The sequence below is a fragment of the Corvus hawaiiensis genome, chromosome 4, assembly GCF_020740725.1.
Source record: "Corvus hawaiiensis isolate bCorHaw1 chromosome 4, bCorHaw1.pri.cur, whole genome shotgun sequence".
NCBI lineage: Eukaryota > Metazoa > Chordata > Aves > Passeriformes > Corvidae > Corvus > Corvus hawaiiensis.
The window spans coordinates 67526322-67553198 of NC_063216.1; the positions used below are offsets into that span (position 1 = coordinate 67526322).

At 40.1% G+C, this 26877-nt stretch overlaps 1 protein-coding gene across 2 annotated transcripts in view; it reads left to right on the forward strand.

Moving 5' to 3' along the window:
• RELN (reelin) overlaps window positions 1-26877 on the forward strand; it is a 275922-nt gene that overhangs the window by 231682 nt on the left and 17363 nt on the right. For both annotated transcript variants that reach the window (XM_048300517.1, XM_048300518.1), the window contains exons 41-55: window positions 2254-2483; window positions 5936-6156; window positions 7127-7274; window positions 10594-10852; window positions 12040-12289; window positions 14596-14764; window positions 17273-17413; window positions 18804-18981; window positions 20301-20494; window positions 21601-21857; window positions 22617-22771; window positions 23573-23787; window positions 24064-24241; window positions 25261-25436; window positions 26673-26779. In XM_048300517.1, coding sequence (XP_048156474.1) covers window positions 2254-2483; window positions 5936-6156; window positions 7127-7274; window positions 10594-10852; window positions 12040-12289; window positions 14596-14764; window positions 17273-17413; window positions 18804-18981; window positions 20301-20494; window positions 21601-21857; window positions 22617-22771; window positions 23573-23787; window positions 24064-24241; window positions 25261-25436; window positions 26673-26779 — 2878 coding nt within the window. The remainder of the gene's footprint in view (window positions 1-2253; window positions 2484-5935; window positions 6157-7126; window positions 7275-10593; window positions 10853-12039; window positions 12290-14595; window positions 14765-17272; window positions 17414-18803; window positions 18982-20300; window positions 20495-21600; window positions 21858-22616; window positions 22772-23572; window positions 23788-24063; window positions 24242-25260; window positions 25437-26672; window positions 26780-26877) is intronic.

Consider the following 26877-nt stretch of genomic DNA (forward strand, 5'->3'; position numbering starts at 1 on the left):
CTGCCTCAAAGTCTTCTACTTTCTTGCCTAAATTACTACTTTGTTAATGCTATTAGTGCAAGTGTATAGGCATGAAAGTCCATGTCCTGTGCATTGGAGAGTCACCACTGGCAGGAAAGAGGATGAGCAAAATATAATGAGGGGGCCAAATGGCCACTTCACAGCCTGCTCCAGGTAAGAGTGCAGCATTTTCACAGGCTGACCAGTGGAGAGCTACAACTTCACCTGTGACAGTAGAAAATAATTTTTTTCTGCCTGCTGCCTGAACTGCACTGTGGTACTATCTCAGAGAGACAAGTTTCTGCTTTCCTTTTTCTTCTGCCCACATCATAGATGCTCTAGATGAAGCTGGTTTTTGGCTATCATGGCCTGAAGTCATCCCATCTTAGGGAGTTAACAAAAGCTCATGAATAAGGAGCATATTTTTGTGTTTCTCATATAGTCAGTGGAAACAGGTACCTCAGTGACAACACAGAGTCTAAACTAAACTCTCTGATTTATCCTAGAATATAAACTCTGCATTGGCTAGGGCAGCTATAGGTAGCAGTAACTAGTTAGCCCAGTATTTTTTAGTTTAGAGAGGTCATTATATTGTCAGTAAGAAACTGGAAAAGAATCTAGCATGTAAATTGCCATGCCATGGTTCCAGACTGCTTTTAGCAACAATGTAGCGTGTTGTGGCATTAATATGAGATACATAATCAGCAAATGATACAAGTTTATAAAAATTACTAGAATGATACTAAGGGTTTTCCAAGAAAATTAGGTTTAGTTGTGTACTCATGCACACTTCAATTTGTCATGCAACTAATTCATAAATTATTGAATGTAAACCATTTTCTGTTTTAAAATATAGATTACAGCCTGTACAACAAAAAAGTTTGAGGTCACTTTAAGATATTCATAAGCCATTAACTTACAAAATCTTCATGTTTACTTCCATATGTGGTAAGAACATTGTTTTCAGCTCACTTTTTGAGAGCATTAGTGTAAATGAAGGAGTTATGCATAATGCAGTAGAGTTTCTCTCTGTGTCTCAAGAGTCAAAACCTATATTGGGTCAAGCATCTATCTAAGCTTCCAGATGAGTAGACAACCCTTCTAGTCAAATGTAGGTTGATGGGACTCATGTGCACTGAGGAGTGATGAAGGAAACTCAATGTAGGATACTTTCAACATTCATGCACATTTCTAAGTAATGTGTTTTAGAAATAGTTTTTTTTAACAGAACAGCATGATAGAAAGACACTTATTTTTGCTACAAAGACATAGGAATATCAAAATATTACATAGTTCTAATACAGGCTTTAAGTTTCATCAGCAATGACTTTTTATTTGTTGCACGGTAAGTACAGTACATCTTATTTTATAAGTCATTCTGTGAAGGAAATAATTCTTCTTTTACAAAAGCAATTTGAAATTATAAGAACATCTACATATCAGTGTAAAAGAAAAGCAGACTGATCTGCACTGGTTGTATGCAGAAAATGCATCTTAAGAGGTCTCAGATTCTCTATTAAACATTTTGTATTTTTTCAGTAGTAGAACTAGTTTCATTTAAGTTTTCTGCCTTTTCTACTGTTCTTTTTATCAGGAATCTTGTAAGCACACCCTGAGAAGCCTGACACTGACAAACTAAGTTTTGGTGATGTTGAATCTAAATCCAATCCAGCTATGATGCTCTAGGGCTTTGCCATTATACATGGACGAATAGGTAGTGAGTGTGAAAGCTGAACATATTGAGCTGATAAGCTTCCTTTTTTAAAATGTAACATAAAAGAGGACCATAGTGTAGCTCAGCATTAACCAAAAGTTAGTGTTTGCACTTTTTGTTTTTATATTTCTGCTTTTAATAATGCAGATTTTTTGATGCTGTGGTTACTTCAGTACCTGCTAGAGGACTGCAAGAGCTGGTGCATTTTCTCCAGCAATGTTAGCAGCTCTACTCTGGGATTTGACCAATTAACTTGACAGTTTTCTCTAGCTAGAAGTTGCTGGGGATTTCTTACCACGTTCATATTATCATAAGCCATAGTGTGATATACTCATGGACAGGAGGGCAACATGCAAGAGTTCCTGTTCATGTGTGTCCTGAGTGCATCATCCCTGTTGTTAAATAGGTTCCCAAATCACCATTTTCCTGGACTAAATAAATACAGTACCAAATGGGGGAGGCTGACTAAGGTGAAGAATGGCTGGGGGTCCCACAGCCTGCCCTGTGTCACCTTCTGTGTTTGATGCCTTGGTCCCCAGATCAATATTGGCTGCACCACAGACAGCTCCTCTGTTGACCCAGTGAAGCTGGAGTTCTCACGAGACCTGGGGGCCACCTGGCACCTGCTGCTCCCCTTGTGCTACAGCAGCAGCAGCCACCTCAGCTCCATCTGCTCCACTGAGCATCACCCAAGCAGCACTTACTACGCAGGCACTACCCAGGGCTGGAGAAGAGAGGTCATTCACTTCGGAAAACTGCACCTCTGCGGGTAAGTGTCCAGCTTCTGTTCCTGCCCAGCTGCTTGTTGCTTTGCTTTTATTTCTGTTTTTCACCCAAAATTTCATTCCAGCACAAGAGTGGTGCATAAGAATTGCAGCACTAGAGCAGACCGGAGGACCGATTTTTCTCTGCTTTTTGCCCTGAATGTTAGCTACTGTTCAGGTGATTCCCCAAATCATATTGTGCCTAATGCTGATGTAGAATAACCACAGGCAATTTCCTATTACCTATATATTTAATTAGTGACAGTTTAATAGAAGAGAGTTGCTTGGTGAAATTAATGCAAAACTGACTGTTCGTAGAGTGCTTCGAGTGTTCTTCACAGAACTGCATCAGCCATTTAAATTCACTGATGATATTTTTGCATGAAATTTGAGCTTCATTAGAAAATGCAGTAAAATGTGAGCTAGTATAAGCTTGATTCTACTTCAGTATGAGGAAATGGTCTCATTTAAATACAGTCTCAGCTATATTAGTAATATTCTAAGAAATAACTGCTTCAGTCACTAGAAACTTAGAGAAACAAATCAAGTAGGATGAAAACACAGCATAGAATAAGAGTATGTGGTAGCAGGTACAGTAATATGTAACTTTTCAAAGTAAAAACACTACTGTTTACTTTTTCAGGAATAGCTATCATCTAGCATCAACTCACTTTATGTAAAAGATCACACCATTAATGATTAAACTGTAGCATGTATGAATGAAAATGAGCTGTGTAACTATGAGACTTTATGAGTCTATGCAGCTATGGCACTGAGTACTTATGAAACTACTGCAGTCAGTGGGTCCTCCACTAAATAAATGACGCCCATGTGTGCCTCTGAAAGTATGAAAAGACCTTTCTAAGAAATAGGACTCAAGTTTGGAAAGACTGGATGTTTAATAATTTAAGAAAATGTTTAAATTTTAAACTTGAGTTTTCTGGTTTATGACAGTTAACATTTCAAGCACATAACAGGTATCCATCTCTTTCACCAGCTCACTTGTGCTTCCTGGTTTTGTGCAAAAGCATTATTTTACCCTTTACCTAACCATGCATCCCTCCAAATGAAAATTTTGACTGTGCAGTCTCCTAACTCATTTAAACCTTCTAGGATTTTGATTTAGTCCTCTGTTCCTGAGTGCTTCCATCCTGTTTTTCTACCTTCCTTCCTATTCCTTCACCAACACACCAGGCCAGGAGCCCATTGATAGCAGCCAGACAAGCCCAGCAGTGCAGAGTAGCTTATATGGGACATTCAGTGCATTAGATCCTTGGGCCAGAAGGCTGAAGGGGGGATTTCTCCACCAGAATCCACTGGAAGAACAAGAAAAATTTCCAAGCCTGTCTACTCATGTAATTCTAAAACAATCCCCCAGCCTTTTCATCCCCAAAGTGTCAAGTGGTTATATTTAACTGAGAATAAAGACTTTTGAAGTTATTTCCACTACATATGTAATTTTGGAAATGAATAGATGTTATCAACAGACTGCTGTAAGTAATGGTTAGTATTCCAGTTACATCCTGAAGGTAAGGTCCAGGGCTTGTTGAGCCAGATAAGAAACCCCAAAAGAACTTTAGCAAGACCAGTGGTTCACTCTCTGCTTCAGACATGAGTCGTGCTTCACCCTCACCAGGAGCAACCCTGACAGGAGGAGCTGACACAAATCAGGAAGAAAAATCCAGCATGTAGGGCAAAGGTCTATTCTCAAGAGGAGCTTGTAACACCTCCAGCCTCACACTTGTGTCCTTCACCTCAGGGCACGCTACATGCAGGAACTCATGCCTTCTGATCAACAAATCAATATGATTACACGGAAGCATCTTATTGTTTAAAATACCCCCATGTTCACACATCTCTCAACTTTGACATAATACCTTACTTACACTACTTATACATACACATATCACTCGACTTAGACATTTTCTTACTTACACTTTTTACAACTTCTACATAACACAGTACTTATGCATTCTACCTACTTATGCATTCTACTCTACTTATGCATTTTACAACTTTTTTTCAAAGTTTTTCAGCTTCTTCTCTCCCAATTCTTTTCCAATTTAGCACAGTTTACCTTTCAGCTCTTGATGAATTCCTGATGGCTCTAACAGGTGGGGCACCTGATCCAGGAAAGCAGCATCGAGATGATGACAGCAACAAAACCCATCCAGTGATTAGCAGCCAAGTTAGTCCAGGAAAGCCAAACAACAAGCCAGTAAAGGCCAGAGACCAAATATAAACCTATCCCACCTCTCCCCTCAACCCTTCAGACTGGAGCTTAAAAACCCTCTTGGGGCTGATGTGCTGCAGCTGAAGGTGGAAAGGCCAGGTGAAGCCAGTGAGGGTAATTCCAGCCTGATCCCACTCTGAGGGCTCTGGTAAAAATAACTAAAGATGGTTTGGCTGGGGCATACTATCAAGGTTCAAATACTTTACAACAGCTACAGTCGATGATTTTGACTTCCAGCAGAACTCTGGTTCTTGGGCGTCTTTCTCATAACACTTAGTAGTGTCCCCACTCACTAATTATCAGTTGTCACCTAAATCTCCTCATAAATATTTCTTTTTAGAAAATCAAGGAAAAAAAATTGTCAGCTACAATTACCTGTGGAATTGATTCACCTGCTGAATTTAGATATCTTTAACAAGACACATTAAACACGCAAGGCAATTAAGTGCTTTTCCCTTCTCAATCTTCTCATTTCCTTCCTCCCTTAAAACGTTTTCTCAACTGGGAATAAAATTAGTCTCTCAAGTGTTTTCCTCATTTCAATTCGTTTTCCCTCCTTCCCCAGTTGTTCCTTTCCATATGCAGCATTGATGCAAGTAGCATTTAGGAGATTAATTAAAAATGACAGGACAGCACCCAAAGGAGAATATAGTTTAAATTAACAACTTGCAATATCAGCCTGGTTTAAGATTAAGCTGCCCAAAAGCAAGCTGGATACCTGGTGACATGACAGATCACATTTTCTTTCTGTGTAATTGAGGGTGAGATTCCACCCCTACCAGGTGGTCTCTCTGGGGGCAGGATGGAAGCATGAAGTAGGATCTCACTCTCCAGGAGAGGGTGAAAGTGGCCTGGTCTGACCCACTGTACCCCAAAGCAGAAGAGAATCCACCAGACTATGGCCATTCATCTTCTTCATGAATGATGGAGATAAGAGCAGCTGGATTTTAAATCTTGAAAAATTATGTCTGTCACTTGGTTTTGGGATTACAACTAATGAATAATGTTATTTTTATTTCTGTCAGTACTTGGGTTGATTGTCAACATAAAGATGCATGAGGTACTGAAGGAATTAGATCTAGCAGTCAGTTTCTAGAATTAATCTATTTATCAAGCCAGTTCCCACAGAAAGAATAATACATACGTGTATATAATGGTATATGTATGGAATACAAAAAAGATGGAACTATTATTTAAAATAGGTACTTTTTATGCCATTTTCAGGTTGGCGAGGTTCCGGTGGTACCAAGGATTCTACCCTGCTGGATCCCAGCCTGTGACTTGGGCCATTGACAATGTGTACATTGGCCCCCAGTGCGAGGAGATGTGCAACGGGCACGGCAGCTGTGTCAATGGCACCAAGTGCATCTGCGACCCCGGCTACTCCGGGCCAACCTGCAAAATAAGCACCAAGAACTCCGACTTCCTTAAGGATGACTTTGAAGGTATCTCTTTTGGGAGGGGGATCTGAATACTGCCTGTCTATCTTAGTGGAACCTAGGGTTCAAGGGATTAAACAACAAAGCCTTCCTCACTCCTGCATGCTCCTGATTAGAATTTACACCTGGGGGGTATTCCCACGAACCAAGTAATTCAGATGCCATCTGCAAGCATGGTTTGTGAATGTCTGATGCACTATTAATGCTGGAATACAAAATCTTCATTGAAACAGAACTCCCTGAAACTCTGCAGGTAGAAAATAATTTTAGAAGAAAACTGTTTTGATGGTAGTTTGACTTTAGCAGAGACAGAGCATTTGCACATGAGGCAAATAGTGGAGTGTCGTTTCTCACTACTAGGGAAATCTGACTGGCCTTACTACAGCAATCACAGTTTCAGAGCAGACCATGTGTCTCAGCAGTGGGAGCCAGTGCTCAGCAGCCTGAGCAGACCCCAAGAGAGGGAAGGCAGGAGGGAACTGAAAGCCTCACGCATGCCTGGGCACACAGAGCATCCACGCACACAACTCGAAAACCCCCTTGAGGTTTCCCCCGCTAGCAAGCATGGCAAGAGGAGCATGTTTTGCATAAAGCAGCACCTGTGAACCAAACTCATCCCTTTATAGGTGTTGCTGTTCATTTTCAATTTTGCCAGCCCTTGCTCGCATGCTACCACATGGTACCCAAGGTTTCTTTAAAGACCTGAGTATGTTGTTGTTATCTTAAGATAAATGAAGAAAAGTGGAAAACCTGGTGAAAAACTGGAAACTAAGATCCCAGATTTCATACTTCTGGGTTTATTTTGTTTATTTTGTTTTGATTTGCGTCAGCTTTCTAGAATACATGGTATTGGAAACACTGAATATTTCTCAGTCAGCGTGTGATTTTTAATTTATCTCTCTTCCTCTGGAAGTAGCACTTTTGCAGCAGGAGCACTTCAGAGTAAATCATAAATATGTATTCACTGTGTATTCAGGTCAGCTGGAGTCGGATAGATTCCTCCTTGTGAGTGGTGGAAAGCCGTCAAGGAAATGTGGTATCATGTCTGGAGGAAACAACCTTTTCTTTAATGAAGAAGGTTTACGTATGCTGATGACTCGAGACCTAGATTTGTCACAAGCCAGGTAACACCCTTTTCAAGAGTTCTTTCAGGATTTCATTGAGGTAATAGCATACTGAAGAATAATGCATATGTGATACTTCTCTAGTAAATCAAGCTGACTTACTCTGTGGTCCTCACACTAGCAAATGCTCCATTTTAACCACTGTTACCATGTTAAATTAAATTTAAATTGAACTTTAATAGCATTAGCCATTTAAATGTTGGTTTTTTCCTTGAGTAAGAACTCTGGGAATTGATGCCACACCTTCAGTAGTTCATGCAAATTTTCGTTTCTAAACCCATCACATGAGAAATGCTCTGCTTCTCTTACAGTCTGGTGTATTATGAGCCACTGCTGAAACAGGAGTATCTGCTGAAAGTATAACTCTTACATTTGTCATCTCATAATTCTTTCATTTCTGAAGCTTGTTTTTTTCTTATTGTGCACATTTGTTTCCAATAATTCACTGAGAAATTCCCATCAAGCTGTCACCAGCTATTCAAAACCAAATATTTTAGTGTAGTTACAGTTTATGTTGTATCTTTACAGCCTGCAGAGGAGATATGTGATGAGTGAGACATGCTAAGCAAGCCATATTAAAAAAATTTAGACTAATATGAATTAAACTCCATCCCAGTTGTGAGCATGCTAACAAATAGGCATTGTTTTCTAGTTTATTCTGTGCCTTAGCTGATATTCTTATATTATTACTTTGGAAAGACTGAATTTTCTCCAGGACTTTTTTTCACTGATCTCTAAATACCCTACTCCTCTCTAATGTGCTGTGGGAAACATTTTAACAGGAATTTTATCTACTTCTTACCTGTCAGCATTGGTATTGAAGCTTTAAATAATGGTTTAATTGTAAAGACTCATGGTCAGTAAAAATGCCTAATATCTAATCATTGTAGCTTTTAGATCAGCACTTAGCTAAACGTCAGTGATGTGTAATCTTAAGGACCCCTGTAATTTTTAAGATTCCTCACAGAAAACTTTTTTCAGATAACTTTTTTTTTGTTTTTTGATTAAAACAAACCCCAGTTCTTAGCACTAATTTGATTACTAGACCACTCTGAAACTAAAAGATTGTTTAAGAAAAGATACAAAAGATCTTGTAAGTTGCTCCATTAGACTAAATGATGTTTTTCTTGTTGCTCATGTTCAAAGAACCATCATTTATCTCTTCTCCATGGCTGTTTGTAGCTGGATTTGCATATATTGACCTCAAGGTGTTATATGGAGATAAATTACTTCTGTCTTAGGAAAACAAAGCTGAACATTCAATTTCTTGTATATATACTTATGAAAAATAACAGTTATCAACAAATAACTGTATGTTCTTTTCTGAACAGCAAGGCACACTGCAGTGGCATTGCTGGGAGCTGCTCTTTAGCAACCTAAAGTAATTGCAGTGGGATTTTCTTCATCTCCAGACTGACTCTATCAGCCATCTGCAAAGCACAGCAGATCTGTCTGTGACACAGATGTGCCAAGTTCTGCACAGGACTTGGGGACAAGTTTCAGTTTATGCCAGGAGTGATGAGAACAAGTACCTTTTAAGGGTGCTAGACTCAGTAGTCACATTCCCTTTTCCTTATGGGGAGATCCCCTGAAGAACACAGGCATGCAGTGGTGTCTGTCAGTGCTGCAAGCCACACTCAGCACTTGGGGATTGAAATCAAGTGGACTCTGCAATCCACTGTCCACTGCCATCACATCTATATGCTAAAGAATTTAACATAGGGGACAGTATATCACCCTGATGGTGATACTGGTGGCTGAAACTGCACCACATGAAATGTCAGTAGGGACAGAATATTTTAGGTATCACAGCCGATCAAATCCCTTTCAATTCTGAATTACTAGAAGAATATCCACACATTTGAGTGTTACTAGATTTACAAAAAACACTTTGCTTTTCCATTTCCATTTTTCAAAGCTTTTGCAAAATATCTTTGGGATAAGAAGAGAGATATTTAAAATTATTTTTTTATCTGCTAGACAATGTTACCTACATTCAAGTCGGTTATTACTACATTAGTAAAATCTGAGATGCAAGAATAGCAATGCACAGAAATCAGATGCAACAGAGACAAGGTCACCTGGGTTTATTTCCTTTGAATTATGTGGCAAATGTTGGAGTAAATCTGAGGAGGCGGAAAGACTTGCCAGCAGTGAAGCAAATCCATTACATTTGATATGTTGATCCATGAGGGTACCCAGTGCTCCTTTACAGCACAAGCAATATGTTATGTCTGGGACATGGAGGTGCATATAATCTATAGCAAAATCAGTTATATATAGTAGCAAGAGAAACTGTGAGTCACAGTCAGGACTAGAATTAATTGAATTGTAGGTCTGGTGTTTTATTGGAGCTTTGTCTGCCCAGCACCTCTGTGGTGCACTCCCATCAGATCTACCTGCAGATCAAACCAGAACAAGATTTTTGATGCCAAACTTCTTTTGCACCATTTCATTTAACCACGAGCCAGGCAGCACTAATGCAATAATAATTAGAACAAAAAATACTCTAAAGCTGTGCAAAAGCAGTGCAAACATGAATTAATACTTGTAATATTCCTGCAAGTCCAATAAGTAAATATCATTACAGCACGGTTCCCTCCACTCCAAGTGCACAGTGGAGCTATTTATGAGCATCGGCTGACGGGAAGGATTTCGCAGTTTGATATAAGTCTATTGTGCAGCTTTGGAGAAGCCAATTAACTGGGGGATGAAAGGCTGCTGTCTCTGGGTGGCTTGGGCTGGCTTCAGGGAAGCCGGCACATTTAAACGGTGTAATTTAGACAAATTTCCCAGGCTGACAAAATGGACAAAATGATCCCTGAAAGTGAAATGTGCTTTGTTCTCCTGTCCAGATTTTCTCTGGTTTATGCCAATGGAAAACTGGGATGCTTATTTTGAATTTAAGCATTTCAGCAAATTCATAGCAAATTATGATCTACTTAGAGCACAGTTGCTTTTCTGCCACTAAAATCTGTACTCATGGGATACGGGGATAAAAATTTCACCCAGGATTATGTTTCTGATACTTGCAACACCATCTGCTATGCAGACAAAAGCTGAAAACATAAATGACCAGCTTTGTTCAGCCTCTTATGCCTGGCAAACTACCACACAGGCAAAATGAATTTTTGTCATACCACCTGTCTGTCTAGTTATATTCTGGAAGCTTTGGAAAGGAAATCATAAGATCGCCTAAAGCGGACTCTTACAGCTAGAAATCACAGTGCTAGTCAATTGACAAACTCCAAGTCTCTCTGGTTCATTGTGTAGGATGTTGTAGAAAATAAATCTTTCCAGTAAATGCTCCCCCTGTTAGATTTGTGCAGTTCTTCATGAGACTGGGATGTGGCAAGGGAGTACCTGACCCCAGGAGCCAGCCTGTGCTGCTGCAGTATTCACTCAACGGGGGCCTCTCATGGAGCCTTCTCCAGGAGTTCCTCTTCAGTAACTCCAGCAATGTGGGACGATACATTGCCCTGGAAATTCCCTTGAAGGCCCGTTCGAGCTCCACCCGGCTTCGCTGGTGGCAACCATCCGAGAATGGGCATTTCTACAGTCCCTGGGTGATCGACCAGGTGAGGAAACCTTGAGGGAGTTGCTTCTTTTAACACAATTTTAGACTGGATTCAGTATTAATGTCTCCCTTTTTTTGGCATGTACCATTTCACTGAGACAAGCAAAAATGCTTTGTAAAAAAATATTTAGAGCACAATTACTGTTTGCTGAACTCATGGTTTTAATGCAGCATTTCCACGTGGGGCACTGATTGCCCATTTTGAATCTAGGAAAGTCTTTTACACATGTGTAGAGCCTCAGGTTCACATTGCAGGAGGCCTTACCATGCAAAATGCAAGTCTGATTTTAAACTTTAATATATACGTACTTCAATATGTATCCAGATATGGAATTGGCTTGGTAGAATGTAATAGAAAAAAAATTATAGAAAAATACCAATCTGTATGAAAATAAAGTTTCCTATTTAGGATTTGCTTCTACAAAGATTATTATATTACTTTGTATGACTTGGTATAAATCACAAATGATTTATTTCTAAAATGATTGTTCTCTAAGCAGTGTCATTGGGTTGTCCAAGTACAGTTTGCTTTAATATTTATTTTTTTTAAAGAAGTTAGTTCAGATTGTTAGGCGAAACCCAGCCCCTTTAATGTTGTGGTTACAAAATTTTACTTCCCATCCCTCCTTTTAAAAATGAAAAAATACTCATTGTTTCTACATCTTCATTGAATGTAGTTATATTAGTTCAGAACAATCAGAAACTGAATTCAGAATAACAAATGAAAAATAATTCTACCTTGCTTGCTGTTGAATAGTAAAACGATGTTTTATAGTCAATGACAAAACAGAGACTATTTCCCCACTTCCATCAGCAGGTGCAATCTGATAGTAGTGCACCAGATTACAGAAAAGCAGAACAATCACTAGGAAAGTGCAATCACTTTGTTTCTACAAACGCTTATTTTTGTGAGCAGTTTTACTTCATCAAGGATGGAGGTCACCTCCCTGAATTTTAGATTTTTGCAGCTGAGCCAATCTCTTTCCTTTACAGGAAAGAGATACTCCCCTTTCTCTTCTAAGAGACTAAGCTCTTTACTAAGTAAATTTTTCCATTTTGGACCAGCAGCATAAATACATATAGACTGGTACATCTGCTCCTCCCTCAGGTTGCTATGTCACATATATGTTTATGAGGACTTCTAGACATCTTTTCTTTTCAATAGCAATTTCTTTCCTAATGTTTCAGATTCTTATTGGAGGAAATGTCTCTGGCAATACAGTATTGGAAGATGATTTCACCACACTGGATAGTAGGAAGTGGCTGCTCCACCCTGGTGGAACAAAGATGCCAGTCTGTGGCTCTACTGGGGATGCTCTGGTGTTCATTGAGAAAGCCAGCACCCGCTATGTTGTCACCACTGACATTGTTGTCAATGAAGACTCTTTCTTGCAAATAGATTTTGCAGCATCCTGCTCTGTCACAGACTCCTGTTATGGTAATAACTTCTTAGTAATTCCTGCCATTCCTCTTCCTGCCATTCCTCTTCCTCTACTGCAGAGGAAAATTCACTTGTTTTCTGGTTACATTATTCATCATAACAAGAACTGAGAAACAAAAGAAAGCTGCATGTTTCTGTTAGAAATTGTAACATCAGCGTTTTTATTCCAGGTGTCTGAAGCCTAAGATAAACTGAAGTGTATTATTCCCTTCGAGCACCTAAGTTGCAGTTCAATCCATTCAAGAAAAAGACTAACAGCTGCCTTACTCAAATCCATTTAGTAGATAGCATCCATTTAGTAGACTGCTTGGGGTGGTGGTGTAATAATAAGCAGCTGGGTGTTCCCAGCATATGTTTTTTGCTTTGTGGTTTTGCATTTTCAGTGTAGTCTTAGTTCTGATCTCACTTGTACCCATATATCTAAGAAATCATTTATACCAACATACATCTGACACATGCTAAGACAGCATCAACTGAAAAAATTTATATTGTCCATATGAAATAATAAATATGTCTAGATCTATATGTATCCATGAATGAATGTGAGCATAGATATATGCACGTGTATATATATATATATATGTTATGTACACACAACAATGCAATTTTTAATTACCTAGCTTCCTTTTTTCCATATGTCTATTGAGTGCAGAGCCAGCTTTTATATGTGTATATACATACAGATAGAGAAAGAAATAAAAACGTGCTTTGTACTCAATATACATTACATGGACATTAAAAACTGGTTAATTGGTTCATTATGGGAATTCTAAGGTATGCAAGAAATAGGTCTTTCTAAAAAACAAGCTTTTGAATGCTTGTTTTACACATCCTCTTAGGGTAGGGTTTTGAGGTATAGATATATTTAATGAGGATGAGAATACAATACATTGCATCACGTGGTATGTGTTAATATACTGGGTTGCTGACTATTCCTCTACAATTCTGTATAAAAATGGAAAAAGATTTTACATGAAGTCCCACATTTAGCTTCTCTGATATTGCTAGTCTGAAGCTACTCACATGCTTAACAATTTTTCTTTCTTTCGGTATTAAAAAGACTGCGGCATCCTGAAAGCATCTCTGCTAAGTTTAGAATTGTTTTGGCAACTGAGTTATATACCAGCAAAGAAACAGTTCCGTATTTTGTTGGGGGGGGGGGGGGCGCTTGTTTGTTTGTTTCTTTGTCTACTACCCTTATCATTATCTTAACTTCATATTAAATTAGGCAGGACGCTATTGAATCATGGTTCTAGTCATGATGAGCCAAACATTTCTTTTGGTGAGGGAAATTTAGCACTAGAAACTCACTTACCCTTGTTTGTACCTACTTGTCCTTGTATTTCTATAGCACTGTCTTCTGTGCTGAAACATCAAGTAGGACTGATTGGGTGATTAAGGGTCATTTCCTGTGCATGAGGGTAGAAGAAATGGGTCTGCAGTAATCAGAAAAAGATCACAGATTTATCACCCCTGTCACTGCAACCACGCTTCATGTTTTACGCAGACAGCTCAGCCAGAATGCAGCTGGAACATTTACTTCAAGTTAGAGTTCTGCACCTATTATTATTTACTTTTTCATGGCTGCATGAAAGTTTGACTTGAAGTATTTAGGGAGCTTGACTAACCTTTAATTTTCATAATAAAAGTTTATAAGCCATAAACATCAAAACAATGAAACTGCTGATTTTTGCTGAGAAATGAATACATTAGTTTAATGTGGATAGACTGTGTTTGAATGGAAACAAGCTCACTGACTAACAAACTCAAATTAAAATTGTGCTGGGTAATGAAACGAGCTGGTCTGCAGGAGGGGTGGAAGGCTGACTAAGCCATCTTGTGACAGAGCCAAAAGTGAATTTGGGTGTTGCTCAGCTTTACCCAGCAATCACATCCAGCTGAATCTCACCCTTCAAGCCTGAAAAACAAATAATTTGGTGGTCATGGTGCTGTCACATCACTTTCTTGCACGCTGCAGCTACAGAAGTTGTCTTGACTTAATCTTGGCAACTTAACACTGGCTCTGTCTTTTCATCTGTGGTCTCTTGAGTTAGGTGGTGGATGCAGAGATGTACTGCAGACTCCTCCTGAGCTCTACCTGCTCAGCAGTATGTAACACATCCTCCAGCACTGCCACCAAAGGAGGTAGCTTTGTGCTTCTGACACAAGGGTTTGAAAAGTTCTGAGTGGTTATTTTGTCCACTTTAGTTTAGACTTGTGATATTGTCGGGGGCTTGCACTTTATTATAGGTCTATGGATAGGCCTCTCTAAATTAAGTAACTAACCATCTTTCCACCCTTAGCTATTGAACTGGAATATTCAGTGGACCTTGGGCTGACCTGGCACCCAATTTTGAGGGACTGTCTTCCCACTAATGTGGAATGCAACAAGTACCATCTTCAGAGGATTCTCATTTCAGACACTTTCAACAAGTGGACTCGGGTTACTTTGCCTCTGCCTCCCTATACTAGGTAACTCCCTCTGGTTTTCTGCAGAATAAATCTAAAAGCATAACTAGGTATTTAGAACATCATGATACATTATAGAGTTAACGCAATTGTACCTTGTCTTTTTTATTTTGTCCATGTATATAGCAACAAATAAATGTAAGTAAATGAAGGTCTATCCTATAAAAATTGAAACACAGGTAGCAAGGGCATCAGGCTCTCAGCACTATTTGACTCCACAACTTTTCTCCTCCTGCTGAGCCCAATCTCCTCACATAGACATAGGCTGAGCTAACTGCTGGCTCAGAAGTAGAAAAGCACAGGAAAAGCCTTGAGACAGTTGTCATGAAAGATGCTACCTAAGGCACACACAAGTTTGGAAACACAGACCTTTATTTTTAGCAACTGTACTGAAAGCACCTATACAGTTGCTACACGTTTTGACATTAGTAGTGGAAAAGTCCGTGTTCTATTATAATCATTTGGGGCATCTGGACTCTTCCCTATCTTCCATGCTGTTACATCAAGCAATAGCACTTTTTTTAGGAGTTGTTCCCAGGATTAATTTTCTGTGCTTCCTCTTTTGTGCAGCTTTGCTATGTATTGTCTGTAAAAATCCATTACCCCAACAGTTCTTGTATAAAGACTGCAAATTTGCGTTCAGAATAGTCTTTCTGGGGTTGAATGGGATAAATCACAGCTGGGATCAGGATCGATGTTCCAAACCAATTGAATTTGGACCTGAAAGGAAGCTGCCACCTGAGATAAACTCAGGTTTATAAAAAACTGTGATTTTAAGACTGAAGAGTTTTTTGAGCAGTATATGTCACAAGAAGTCTGATGCCCTACCGAGGTGAAAATTTCACTTCTGTCCAATCCCATAATTGTAATTTTTGGCTCAAGTAGTACCATTTCCCAAAATTATTAAGATAGGCATTCCATGAGAGAGGTTATTACAACCTTATCTCATAAGCAAGAGACACATTAAGCTTTAGGATAAGAACAGTGCAGCTAATAGGCCTTTTAGTCTAGATGCAATATCATTCTTATGCTGCTTTATTATTTCAAGCTGAGTAATAGTGGGTGTGTGTCTCCAATTGTTTGTGCCTGTATGTTTTAGGCACATGCAGGCCTCATGCAGGCACATGTAGTCAATAACTTGGCCTGGTGCTCACCACTCATGTCTGTGTAGCCTGTTAAGGCTTCTGCACTCCAGAGCACTACCTCACCTCTGGCCTCTAGACGGCAATGAACACTTAGTTTTAGCTTAGAGCCGATTTTAAAATGCAAATGTGAACACAAAGCTTCCCACAGGAGCGTCAACTCTGTAACTTGTTAGTGAAGTGCCCAGCCAAACCAGGCAGCGTAAGATACAGGTGCTTGTCTTTATTTTGAAAGGACCTCCTCACAATTTCTACATTTCTTTTTAAAATGCTGTTTGGTGAGCAGCTGAGCTGAGCTCAGAGCAGTAGATTTCTTTCTGGATAAACATGTTATTTATTCACCTCATGCAGCATTTTCATTAAAAAATAATTAATGGGATAATTATGACCTTATCATATGAGGTCCATTTTTACATTAAATGGTTTTAGGGGGTTTTGGTGTTTATAGTAATTGTGATTTCTCTATGAGTTTCAAAAGAAAACAGACTACGAAAAGTTCAATGCTGCCATCTAGTGCTGTAGAGTCTGCTTGAATTCACAGTTAACAGAAATTCATCTTCTCACAGCTCTTGACTCACAATCTCCACCTGCATGAGCTGAATAGCTATTTGGTGTCCCCTGACTGTTTTGGATAGATTTTAATCATCTATCTTGGGAGCTGAGACACTTAATTCACATATAGGGAGCTAAGCCCATTTTAATCAACAAAATGAAAATAATTCACTGAGTAGAGCCACAGATAATTTCTTAGCATTTCCCACCAAGCCCTGGGTGGAGGGGAGGGAAAAAACTGCAAAAACAGGGTCATGCTGCAAGCCCTGCATGGTCTTCTTGCCTGTCCCCAGCCCACTGCCTAGAGCTGCTCTTACCTAAGGGTAGTTGGGAGAATCCATAGAGAAAAAGTCAGGTAAATTTGTTGACTTGGACTTGTTGACTGGCTCAGGGTGAAACTTGGAGGGTTTGGATTATTCTGGCTTGATCCAGCTCCCAGCTCTCCCTCAAGTTTGGATCTGTGCTGGGACATGGTTATGACTGGCCTGAGCTTCCAATTGGGAGTACCAACTTCTTCCTACCCTCCTCTCCACTGCACCAACCATGGCCCACTTGCTTTGCTTTCACCAGTGATCCACTTCCTACCTCCCACACTCTTAACTTGATACCAAGCACCTGTGCTTTGTCCTGTTCTCAAAATTTGGGCACCTTTTTATTGGAGGGATGTTGTCATTGTCAGAAATCAGCCCTGAATCATACTGGTATCAAACAAATCTTCCAAGATCAGCCTAGCCTTAAGACTAACATTTCCTTTTAGTCAAAATAAGGATTACCTTGGCTAGAAAATACAGAATTCTTTTTTTCTTTCTCTCCCAAGGTCTCAAGCAACTCGTTTCCGCTGGCACCAGCCTGCTCCTTTTGACAAGCAGCAAACGTGGGCAATTGATAACGTCTACATTGGGGATGGCTGCATAGACATGTGCAGTGGCCACGGGAAGTGCATACAAGACAACTGTGTGTAAGTGTTCTGTTCCCTGTCCTGCCCAGGGTTGTAGCATTTCACTCTCCCTCTGTCATTCTGATGAACTTGTGGGAAAAACTGACACAATTCTACAAAGGAAGGTGGATTTTACTGTTAAAACTGAGTGGGGCACTGGGACCACTTGGGAACAGAAGTAACAAGTGGAAGTGCAGGGGTTGGCACAGTCAGACCTCTGCCTGTTGGTGCTCCATGGCCAAAGCAGACAGTCCTTTCCTCAGTGGCAATGCATCACCTCTGCTCTTGCCTGTGCTGCATCTAGATTCCTCTCCCACCAGGCAGGGGACCTTCTTGAACCTCTTGAACTTCTTGAACCCAGGCAGGGAACCTCTTGAGTTCACACATCCCTCTAGGGACATCCAGTCCTAGAGTTTCCCAGAATACGTTACCCTTATTCCCAGGGGGTTTCACACCATATCCCTGTGCTCTCAGCCTGGTGCTGGGTGCAGAGAACCCAGGCTGGAGGTGAGACATATCCACCAAGTGGGATATATGCCAGTTCTTCACAAGGCCAGATTTTGCCTTTTGAGGGGTGTTACCTGGATGGTCTGATGGCTCTGCTTCATGGTATGGTTTGCCAGGGGAGGCAAACTGGCTTGATCCTCAAACTGTTTGTGTAACAATCCACAAAGAGTCCTGCAAAGCTAGCAAACAACAACCCCCAGACTTGCTTGTTTTGGCAACAGAGAAATACCTTCCAGATGGATGTATTGCTTTTTTTCCAGCCACAAATGGCAACAGAAATGGGAGAATGGCTGTATTGCACAGTGACAAATACATTGCACTGTGCCTGTATTTGTTAGAAATATATTTCAGTGCAGAATAGACATATTATTGTGTTCTCCTCTATCCTGACAACACTGAAGTACCAAGACACAATATCCCTGGTGAAATCTCATAGTAGCAGAACACAGTTCCAAGCTGTTATCCAGTCTTTGACACATTACAAGAACATTTTTCAGAGGGAAAAAAAAAAGGAGAACTATATAAAGATAAGAAAGCACCCATCTACTAAAATTTTACAGAAACTTGAACTTTAACATTAGCAGGACATTTTTAGGCTTGGCACATTCTCTTGGTTTATCTATCCAAGCACAATGTATTTTACTGATTTTAGTGTGTTTGGGAGTGTACCGAGTGTACCCTGTATTAGAAGCTTGAGTGATACATAATACTAAGCCTGCAAAAAAGTCATTTTTGCTTCATATTAACTGCAAAATGCCAGATGTTTGAAACCCCCACATACCAGTTGTGCACTGGTAAATGAAGCCACTATGCAGAATGAGATGGTAGTTTAATAACATGGCACTGATTAAACCTCCATGCAGAGCCTTTGCCAGCTGATTTGTGCATTTGTTTTGCTCTGCAGCTGCGACGAGCACTGGGGTGGGCTGTACTGCGACGAGCCAGAGACTCCCCTTCCGACACAGCTGAAGGACAACTTCAACCGCTCCCCCTCGAACCAGAACTGGCTGACGGTGAACGGGGGCAAACTCAGCACGGTCTGCGGGGCCGTCGCCTCTGGGATGGCTCTTCACTTCAGCGGGGTGTGTGTCCAGCACAGGGACCAGCTTGCTCCGTTTGACACTATAAACAGGACTGATTTAAAAAGTTAAATAGCAAGGCATTAAAAAAATAACAGCATAACTTATTAAACATATAAAACGTTTTAAAAAATTAAATCCTTTGCCTGGCTGAAGGTCGAAGTCAAACAGGTCCTACAGGCACTCCAGGAAAGCTGATACTATGTTCCTTGCTATCGTGCAGCTAGGAAAATGAGATACAGTGTGTGCGGCTCCTGAGAGGAGCTGATAGATTAAAGCACAGCATAAGTATGTAGACATTCAATTTTCCTTCTAACAGCCTCCTCATAGCACTTAGAACTTCCAGACCAGAGTTTAGTGTGGCTTCTAATCAGACTGCAGAGGTAAATTAATAACTAGCTATTTGCACTTGTATAACTTGCACATGGTCCTTGACAATACAGAGTCACAGAAACACAGAATGGGTCGGGTTGGAAGGGGCCACAGTGGGTCATCTGGTTCAACCTCCCTGCTCAAGCAGGGTCAGCCTAGAGCACATTGCATCCATGCGTAGCCTCATCCTTCAGATGTCTCACAGGTGGGTGTTTTCAGAGTAAGCTCATAGTAAAATTTCCTAGGTTAGCTACATATGTAGGTATATAACCCAGACTGCTGCTGAACTATAGTTTGCTAACAGATAACTTCAAGATTGTAAAAATTACAAAATAGTGTTTTAGAAACATGTAAAATTTATGCTTGTAGATCTCTTCTGTCAAATTTATAGCTAGGTTCAAACTGACGAAAGTTTTCTAAAATAAACTAACAGAAGCATTATATATCCACATCATTCCAGTAGGACTAAGTAGACACCAACTAATAGACTAAGCAATGTGAAATATATAAGGTATTGTGGAAAACACACATACTAACATTGCTTTGCCATTTGATGGTTGGAATAAGTTGAATCATTAGCACATAATCAGTGATTTATTAATTCTGCATGGAAAACTTCATGATTTACAATGGAGGCATTGGATTTCTGCAATTCTTGTATTCAGAAGAAAGGTGAATACATTAATATTGTAAAACTGAAGGTGCAACATATATAAATACACAACAGGAATTTTTAAGATGAAACATGACTGAAATTATGTATTTAGGAAAAAAATATATATATTGTTCTGTAGTCAGTTTACCTTTGAAACAATTAATAAAATTTTGTACAATTTTAAAATGCTTGCAGCATGAAGCTACCTTAATAGTGACTGCATAGTCTAACAATTTTCATGAACCTAAGTTTTGCCAGACAACACCAGCCAACACATTTTTTCATTGCTTTTAAGGGCTGCAGCCGTATGTTAGTTACAGTGGACTTGAACCTCACCAGTGCAGAATTCATCCAGTTTTATTTCATGTATGGATGTCTGATAACTCCTAATAACCGCAACCAAGGAGTGCTGCTGGAGTATTCTGTGAATGGTGGAATCACCTGGAGCCTCTTAATGGAAATTTTCTATGATCAATTCAGCAAGCCTGGGTTTGTAGATATCTTCTTTCTGCCTGTGTAACTTTCTCTGCTAAAGTCAGGTGGTCTTGAATGTTTCACAAGAACATACAAACACATAATATGTGGGACACATTACTACTGTGGTTTGTATGTTAGGTCCTTACGAGTTCAGCTTGTACAGTCCTAACTCATTTATGAATGGTCACGGTGCACATACTTGAGAGCATCAGCATTTGTGCAGCCACTAGGCCAGAAATACAAGAATAGTTAGGAACCTGTAGCAGTCTGGTAGATTTGTAAATGGTTGCAGGAAGATAAATTAATAGCTACTGTAGTGATGTCCATCCTGTTCTTAAAGTTGCTAACCTTTGCAATCTAGTTCCTTACTGGCAAGATCATAAAGTCACTGATTGTTATAAGTTAGTTATAAAATGGTGTGGAGAGTGGTTTCTGCAGTTATCCATCAAAAGGATGGATACACTCAAGCCCTACTTTCAGATGTTTGTGAGATTCAAATCATGCATATATGTGAGCTGACCTTTTTCTCACTGACTAATTTAAAAGATTCATAGAAAATGGGGATGTAGGGGAAATTTGTTATTTTATTTGAACACACCAAGAAATCACTAGTACTTTAATTGGACATGAGGTTTCAGTGTACTATTGGCTACTGTTGCAATGGAACAGATAAAATTGTACTGGAACATTGCTATCTGCTGAATGGCTCCAGGTTGAAAAAGTAATCTTCGTTTTACTTCAACATTCTCCTTCTTAACACTTCCCTTAATTAGGACCTCATGGCCATACACCGCTAGTCCAGACTGTTGCATTTGGTCCCATAAGAACAGCTGGAGCAAGTGAGGTTGTTCAAACCATGCCACAGTCTGGCATGTTTTCCACCCACCTCCCTCTGAGCCCCTGTCCCAGGGATGACATTGGGAGTGATGAGGAAGATTTTTGTTTCAGCAATATCTCCTAGAGGAATATAGTCTAGACCAGTCTTTTTCTTCTTTCCCAACTTCCCTGTATTCTAGGAAACATTGGGAATGGACTTGGTCAAAGCACCCAGCACAGAGCATTGCAAAATATCCTCCTCCTGCAGCTTTCCTACAACTAATTTCAACCTTTTATTCCAGCTTTGTGAACATCCTCCTTCCCTACGATGCCAAAACCATGGGGACACGCTTCCGCTGGTGGCAGCCCAAGCACGACGGGCTGGACCAGAACGACTGGGCTATCGACAACGTGCTGATCTCGGGCTCAGCCGACCAGAGGACGGTGATGCTCGACACCTTCAGCAGTGCTCCCCTGCCGCAGCACGAGCGCTCCCCGGCTGACGCGGGGCCCACTGGCAGGATCGCCTTCGACATGGTCATGGAGGACAAAACCACAGGTAAACGTTCCACCTGGATCTGAGTTAAGGAGCAAGAAGCCAGTGCAGCAATTTGCAGATTTTGCTGAGCCTCTGAATCTTTGTCTCACTGTGATAGTGATCACAGACAATCCCATTGCTGTAGAGGTCTTGTCTTCTGCTTTTTGTTCACAAAAAGTGAAATGAAAAGATATAATGCAGATTTTTTTACTGCATGGATTTATTTAGAAGATTATTTCAAAGAAAGAAAAAGGGATTTAGAAGTGCCAGGTTATTGTAAGCAGATTTCTTATCCTGAGTGTCTGTTCGCTATTTCCTAACTTTTTAAAATATTCTTTAGGGAAATTAAGTTACTTTTTACAACTAAATTTTGTAGAAGATGCATTTCTATATGTTTATAAGGCTTAATAGCTGCCAGTGCTGGGGTACACTTTGTGCAGACATGTAGGCAACACCTATTAAAAGGCTCTCTCAAACTGTTTAGTGCAACAGAAGTTCATGTTTTAAGTAAGTCTCAGATCCTTAGTTCTTGAACATTAAAAAATAATGCTGTAATGCTTATGCAAGAGAATAGTAAGAGGTGCTTTCAGCAATAAATGTGATAAATGTAATACATATTTACATGGGAAAGATGGGGTAGTGATATTCTCAGGAGCAATACTAAATAATTCTCATGTAGGGTGAAGAATAAATATATGAATCACCTTTTGTGGTTAACACTACTCCCTGTTCAATTTATATTGTCATTGTCTATTACTGACATTGCCATTAATTTTCAAGTGAATGAGCACTGGTTATTCCATGATGATTGCTCAATCGAGAGATTTTGTGATTCTACTGACGGCGTCATGCTCTGCGGGAGCCACGATGGCAGAGAAGTCTACGCAGTCACCCACGACCTGACTCCTACAGAAGGCTGGATTATGCAGTTCAAGGTAAAATCTGTCTGCAATATAATTATTCAAATCCACATTTTGTTCCAGGTCTAAGTAGATCTTTCAGGAGGTAGGATGATGTATACGCCTACACAAGAGCCATTCCCTGCAGGGAAAATTGTTGTTATTAGGCCATCCTCATTTTTCTCACTTACTCTGTGTTGGTCAGCTTTAATACTGCAGGCTGATCTCAGAGGTGACACATTCTTCTCTTCCAGCACTGTAGTTCCATGGACATCATGTAATAAGAGTATTGCACATCTACCAGGTGCCTATTTTGTTACAGCTGCTTGGTGAGGAAAAAGCAGCTCCACAGTAGTTCGCACTGCTCCTGTGTTGACATGCATTCACATCAAACTTGCACCCAAATTTGCCTTCGTACACCCCTTTATCTAAATCAAGGCAATAACCCAGCAGTATATGGAAATTGCAAGAACCCTTTACACATCCATCCATAAAGATGGTCTCCCCAATCTGTGGGCTTCTCTGAAATATTCAAATCTCAGGTTGTGTGGGAGGGGATATTTACTTTATTTGTTATGTGATACTGAGGTATAAGGCACAAGTGTCAAAATCTGGAAATCAGAATGTGAGCTATCTAGAAGAAAGCTAAATCAAAATATGGTGTCTATTCTAAGTCTTAGGAATATCAAAGAGATCTTCAGATGACTGGTACCATACAGGCACTCTTACTGCCATCATTTCAAGCAAAATTCTGTAGTCACTGTTCAGGTTCAAATGCTTTTTTAAACTCCACCATCACAATTAATTCTTAATTACTGATTCTCTCTTCTTTATTAGGTTTCTGTTGGATGTAAAACCTCAGAAAAGCTTGCACAAAATCAGGTCCATGTGCAGTATTCCACTGACTTTGGTGTTAGCTGGAGTTACTTAGTACCTCAGTGCTTACCAGCTGATCCAAAATGTTCTGGGAGTGTCTCACAGCCATCTGTCTTCTTTCCCACAAAAGGATGGAAAAGAGTAACTTACTCACTGCCTGAAAGCCTTGTGGGCAAGTAAGTATGAATTGGCTACTAATTTTGTCTTGGACTGAGTACCTTCCTAGAAACACAACAGGACATCTGCCTATTCATTTTCTTTCAAGGAAGTTGCAGAATAGCAGTGTTCATGTTCATTACATTATGGATATGTAAAAAATCAATTTCAATAGATACTTCCACTACCTGTGGAAGCTCAGAAGATAGTACAATCATGAGTATATTGTGTTTAATCATGTTTCTTCATCTGAGCAAAGTTGTTTTATGCATGTGTCTGGTTTTCTTCATATCTAGTCCTGTGAGGTTCCGGTTCTACCAGAAATACTCAGATATGCAGTGGGCCATCGATAATTTCTATCTGGGCCCTGGTTGTCTGGAAAACTGTAGAGGTCATGGAGACTGCCTGAATGAGCAATGCATCTGTGATCCTGGGTATTCGGGTCCAAACTGCTACCTGACCCAAACACTGAAGGTAATTTTACTGCATGTTTTAAAGAATGAATTTTGGCATGTGTTTGACTGAGAAGGAGAGAGAGGAGAGATTGATCCCACTGGACATTTAACTTTGATTCCTATCAGCCTGAAGACAGTCAAATCCATTTGCAGCCCTTTCATCTGTTTTTTTTTTAACAAAAAAACTGCTTTTAACAAAAATAACTGCATTATTCAAGAATGGGTTTGTTGCTTTGCAAATAACACTTAGCCTGAAAAAGCTGTGATAAAGTTCACTGTTCATCTTTTAATCATCATTATAGGATGTAAATCACCCTTGCACATATGGTTATATTTGATCAAAACAGAAAGATTGTCTTTATTGTGAAAGAGCATATTGAAGTAGGGAATAAAGGAAAATGGCATAAAATTAGAAAATCGATTCACCTGGCTGTTACTCATGTTACCCAATAACAAGTGAGTGGACTCCAGTTAGATATTGCTAATTTAAAAGTTAAAAATAACTAACTTCTCAGTTATCATGTCATCTGAAATACAATTACATGAAGAAATATCATTGTCTGTTTGGAATTTTTAACTAGTAATGTATCCATCACATTAAGGACAGTTGGGATAAAATGGCAGCAATTTTAGGGGAGTTTTACTGCTATCTCCTTAATGCCAGGATTGCTGGTTTTTCTGGGGAAAAATATAAAGTATTTTTTCTCCCATGCATACAGAAGTCCCCCACTGTTGCCCTCTGCCATCAAAACCTTGCCACACAAACCCAACATGCCCATTCATTTGCACATGCCAATTTTAATTTGCCGGATTGCTTCCCAAATATGTTAAAATCCAGCTCTAATATATTTTCACATTTAGTTAATTCAGTTCAAGTGGCCAAATACTCAGCCAAAAGGGATTATGTTCAGTCACCCTGAGAAAAATTTGCAGTGTTCTTGAGCCCTTCAAACATGTTTAGGTCAGTTACAGCTGTGGTTATCAAAAAGGCTTAAAATCTTACTTACCTGTGCTTTATGTTAAATACCTGGCTTACAGACTTTCCTGAAAGAGCGCTTTGACAATGAAGAAATTAAACCAGATTTATGGATGTCCTTAGAAGGTGGAAATACCTGTACCGAGTGTGGAATTCTCGCAGAAGACACAACTCTGTATTTTGGAGGTCCAACTGTGAGGCAGGCTGTCACTCAAGATCTGGACCTGCGAGGGGCAAAGTAGGTCATGTTGCCATGTCAATGTCACGGGGAACTCTGTCACACACTGGCAAATCAGCAGGCAGCGTAGCTGGTAGCTCAGGGAATTCCTAGGCTGCCACAAGAATAGCACTACCTGAGACAGACACTAATGAGATTACGATTCTCAAGGCATTGATGCTTTCAGATGAGTCACAGAGAGCAAAGCTCACCCTAGCACAGTGGAAAGGGTCTGACATGTCCAGGTGAATCAGCAGGTTAATTTGTCCAGAAATGTCCTGGAATCAGCAACTTCTGTCCTGCAAAGAGGCAAGACACCAGTCACTGGGGCATCACTCCTGGAGGCACCAGCTGTGTCTCTCACTGAGCTCAGAGCAGAACCTCTGCTGGTTGTCCTCTCTTTGGTGCCCATGCAAGATCCTTTCCACTACTATGCTGTTGGAAAGGATGACATATCAGGACAGCATTGGAACTCTGTCAGTTTAGAGAAGCTAAGGACATGACATGGACAACTTCAGCATCATTTCTCTTGACCACATGGCTTTAATGAAGCCACACACTCTGACTTCTGAAGTTCTGCAAGTTTGCTAAATCACAGGAAGGAAGGGGCCTCAGGGAGTCTCTAGTCCAACCTCATGCTCAAAGCCAGGTAACACTGAATTCAGACCAGTTTGTCCAGGACTTTGTTCCATTGGATGTTTAAAAACCTCCAAGAATAGAGATCCTACTGTCTGTCTGTACTGGAACACTTGTACCAGTGTTCAGTTACTCTCAGAGTGATTTTTTTGCTTTTTTTTTCCCCCCGTTAAATCCATTTGGAACTTCCTATTTTTTCAGTGTATGACCACTAGCTTGGAGCTCTGGCCCCAATTGTTCCAGTGTCCTCCACTGACCTTGCCTCAGTTTATCAACTTCTTTTATGTCTTTCATTGATACAAGGGCACCTTAACACATGATGAGCTCCCATTCCACCAGGACTCCCAGGGAACTCTAAGCAAAGCAGCTCCCATCCAGTCTGTCTCTGGCTGGTACATTTGCCATGGGTTAGTCCCTCCCAGGGGCAGTTCTTAGCTGAATTCCATGAGGTTCCCATGAAAATTACTAGGCAATGTTTTTGGAAACCTTTGTAGTACTTGTGCATCGATGTTGCTTGCTTAAAAATGCTGGCATTTGGAACAATTTGAGCATGTCTGCAAACAGAAAGCAACCGCTATTTGTGCAAGTCTAACAGATGTGAACATATACATTTACTCTTAGGTTTCTACAGTACTGGGGGAGAATTGGGAGTGAAAACAACATGACAACATGCCACAGACCGACTTGCAGAAAGGAGGGAGTGCTGCTAGACTATTCCATTGATGGAGGCAAGTATATACTGTAGTTATAGCTAAGCTATGGTTCTGTATACATGCACCATGAATATCTGAGAAGCTGTCAGAGATCCAAAATAAAAAGCTAATTC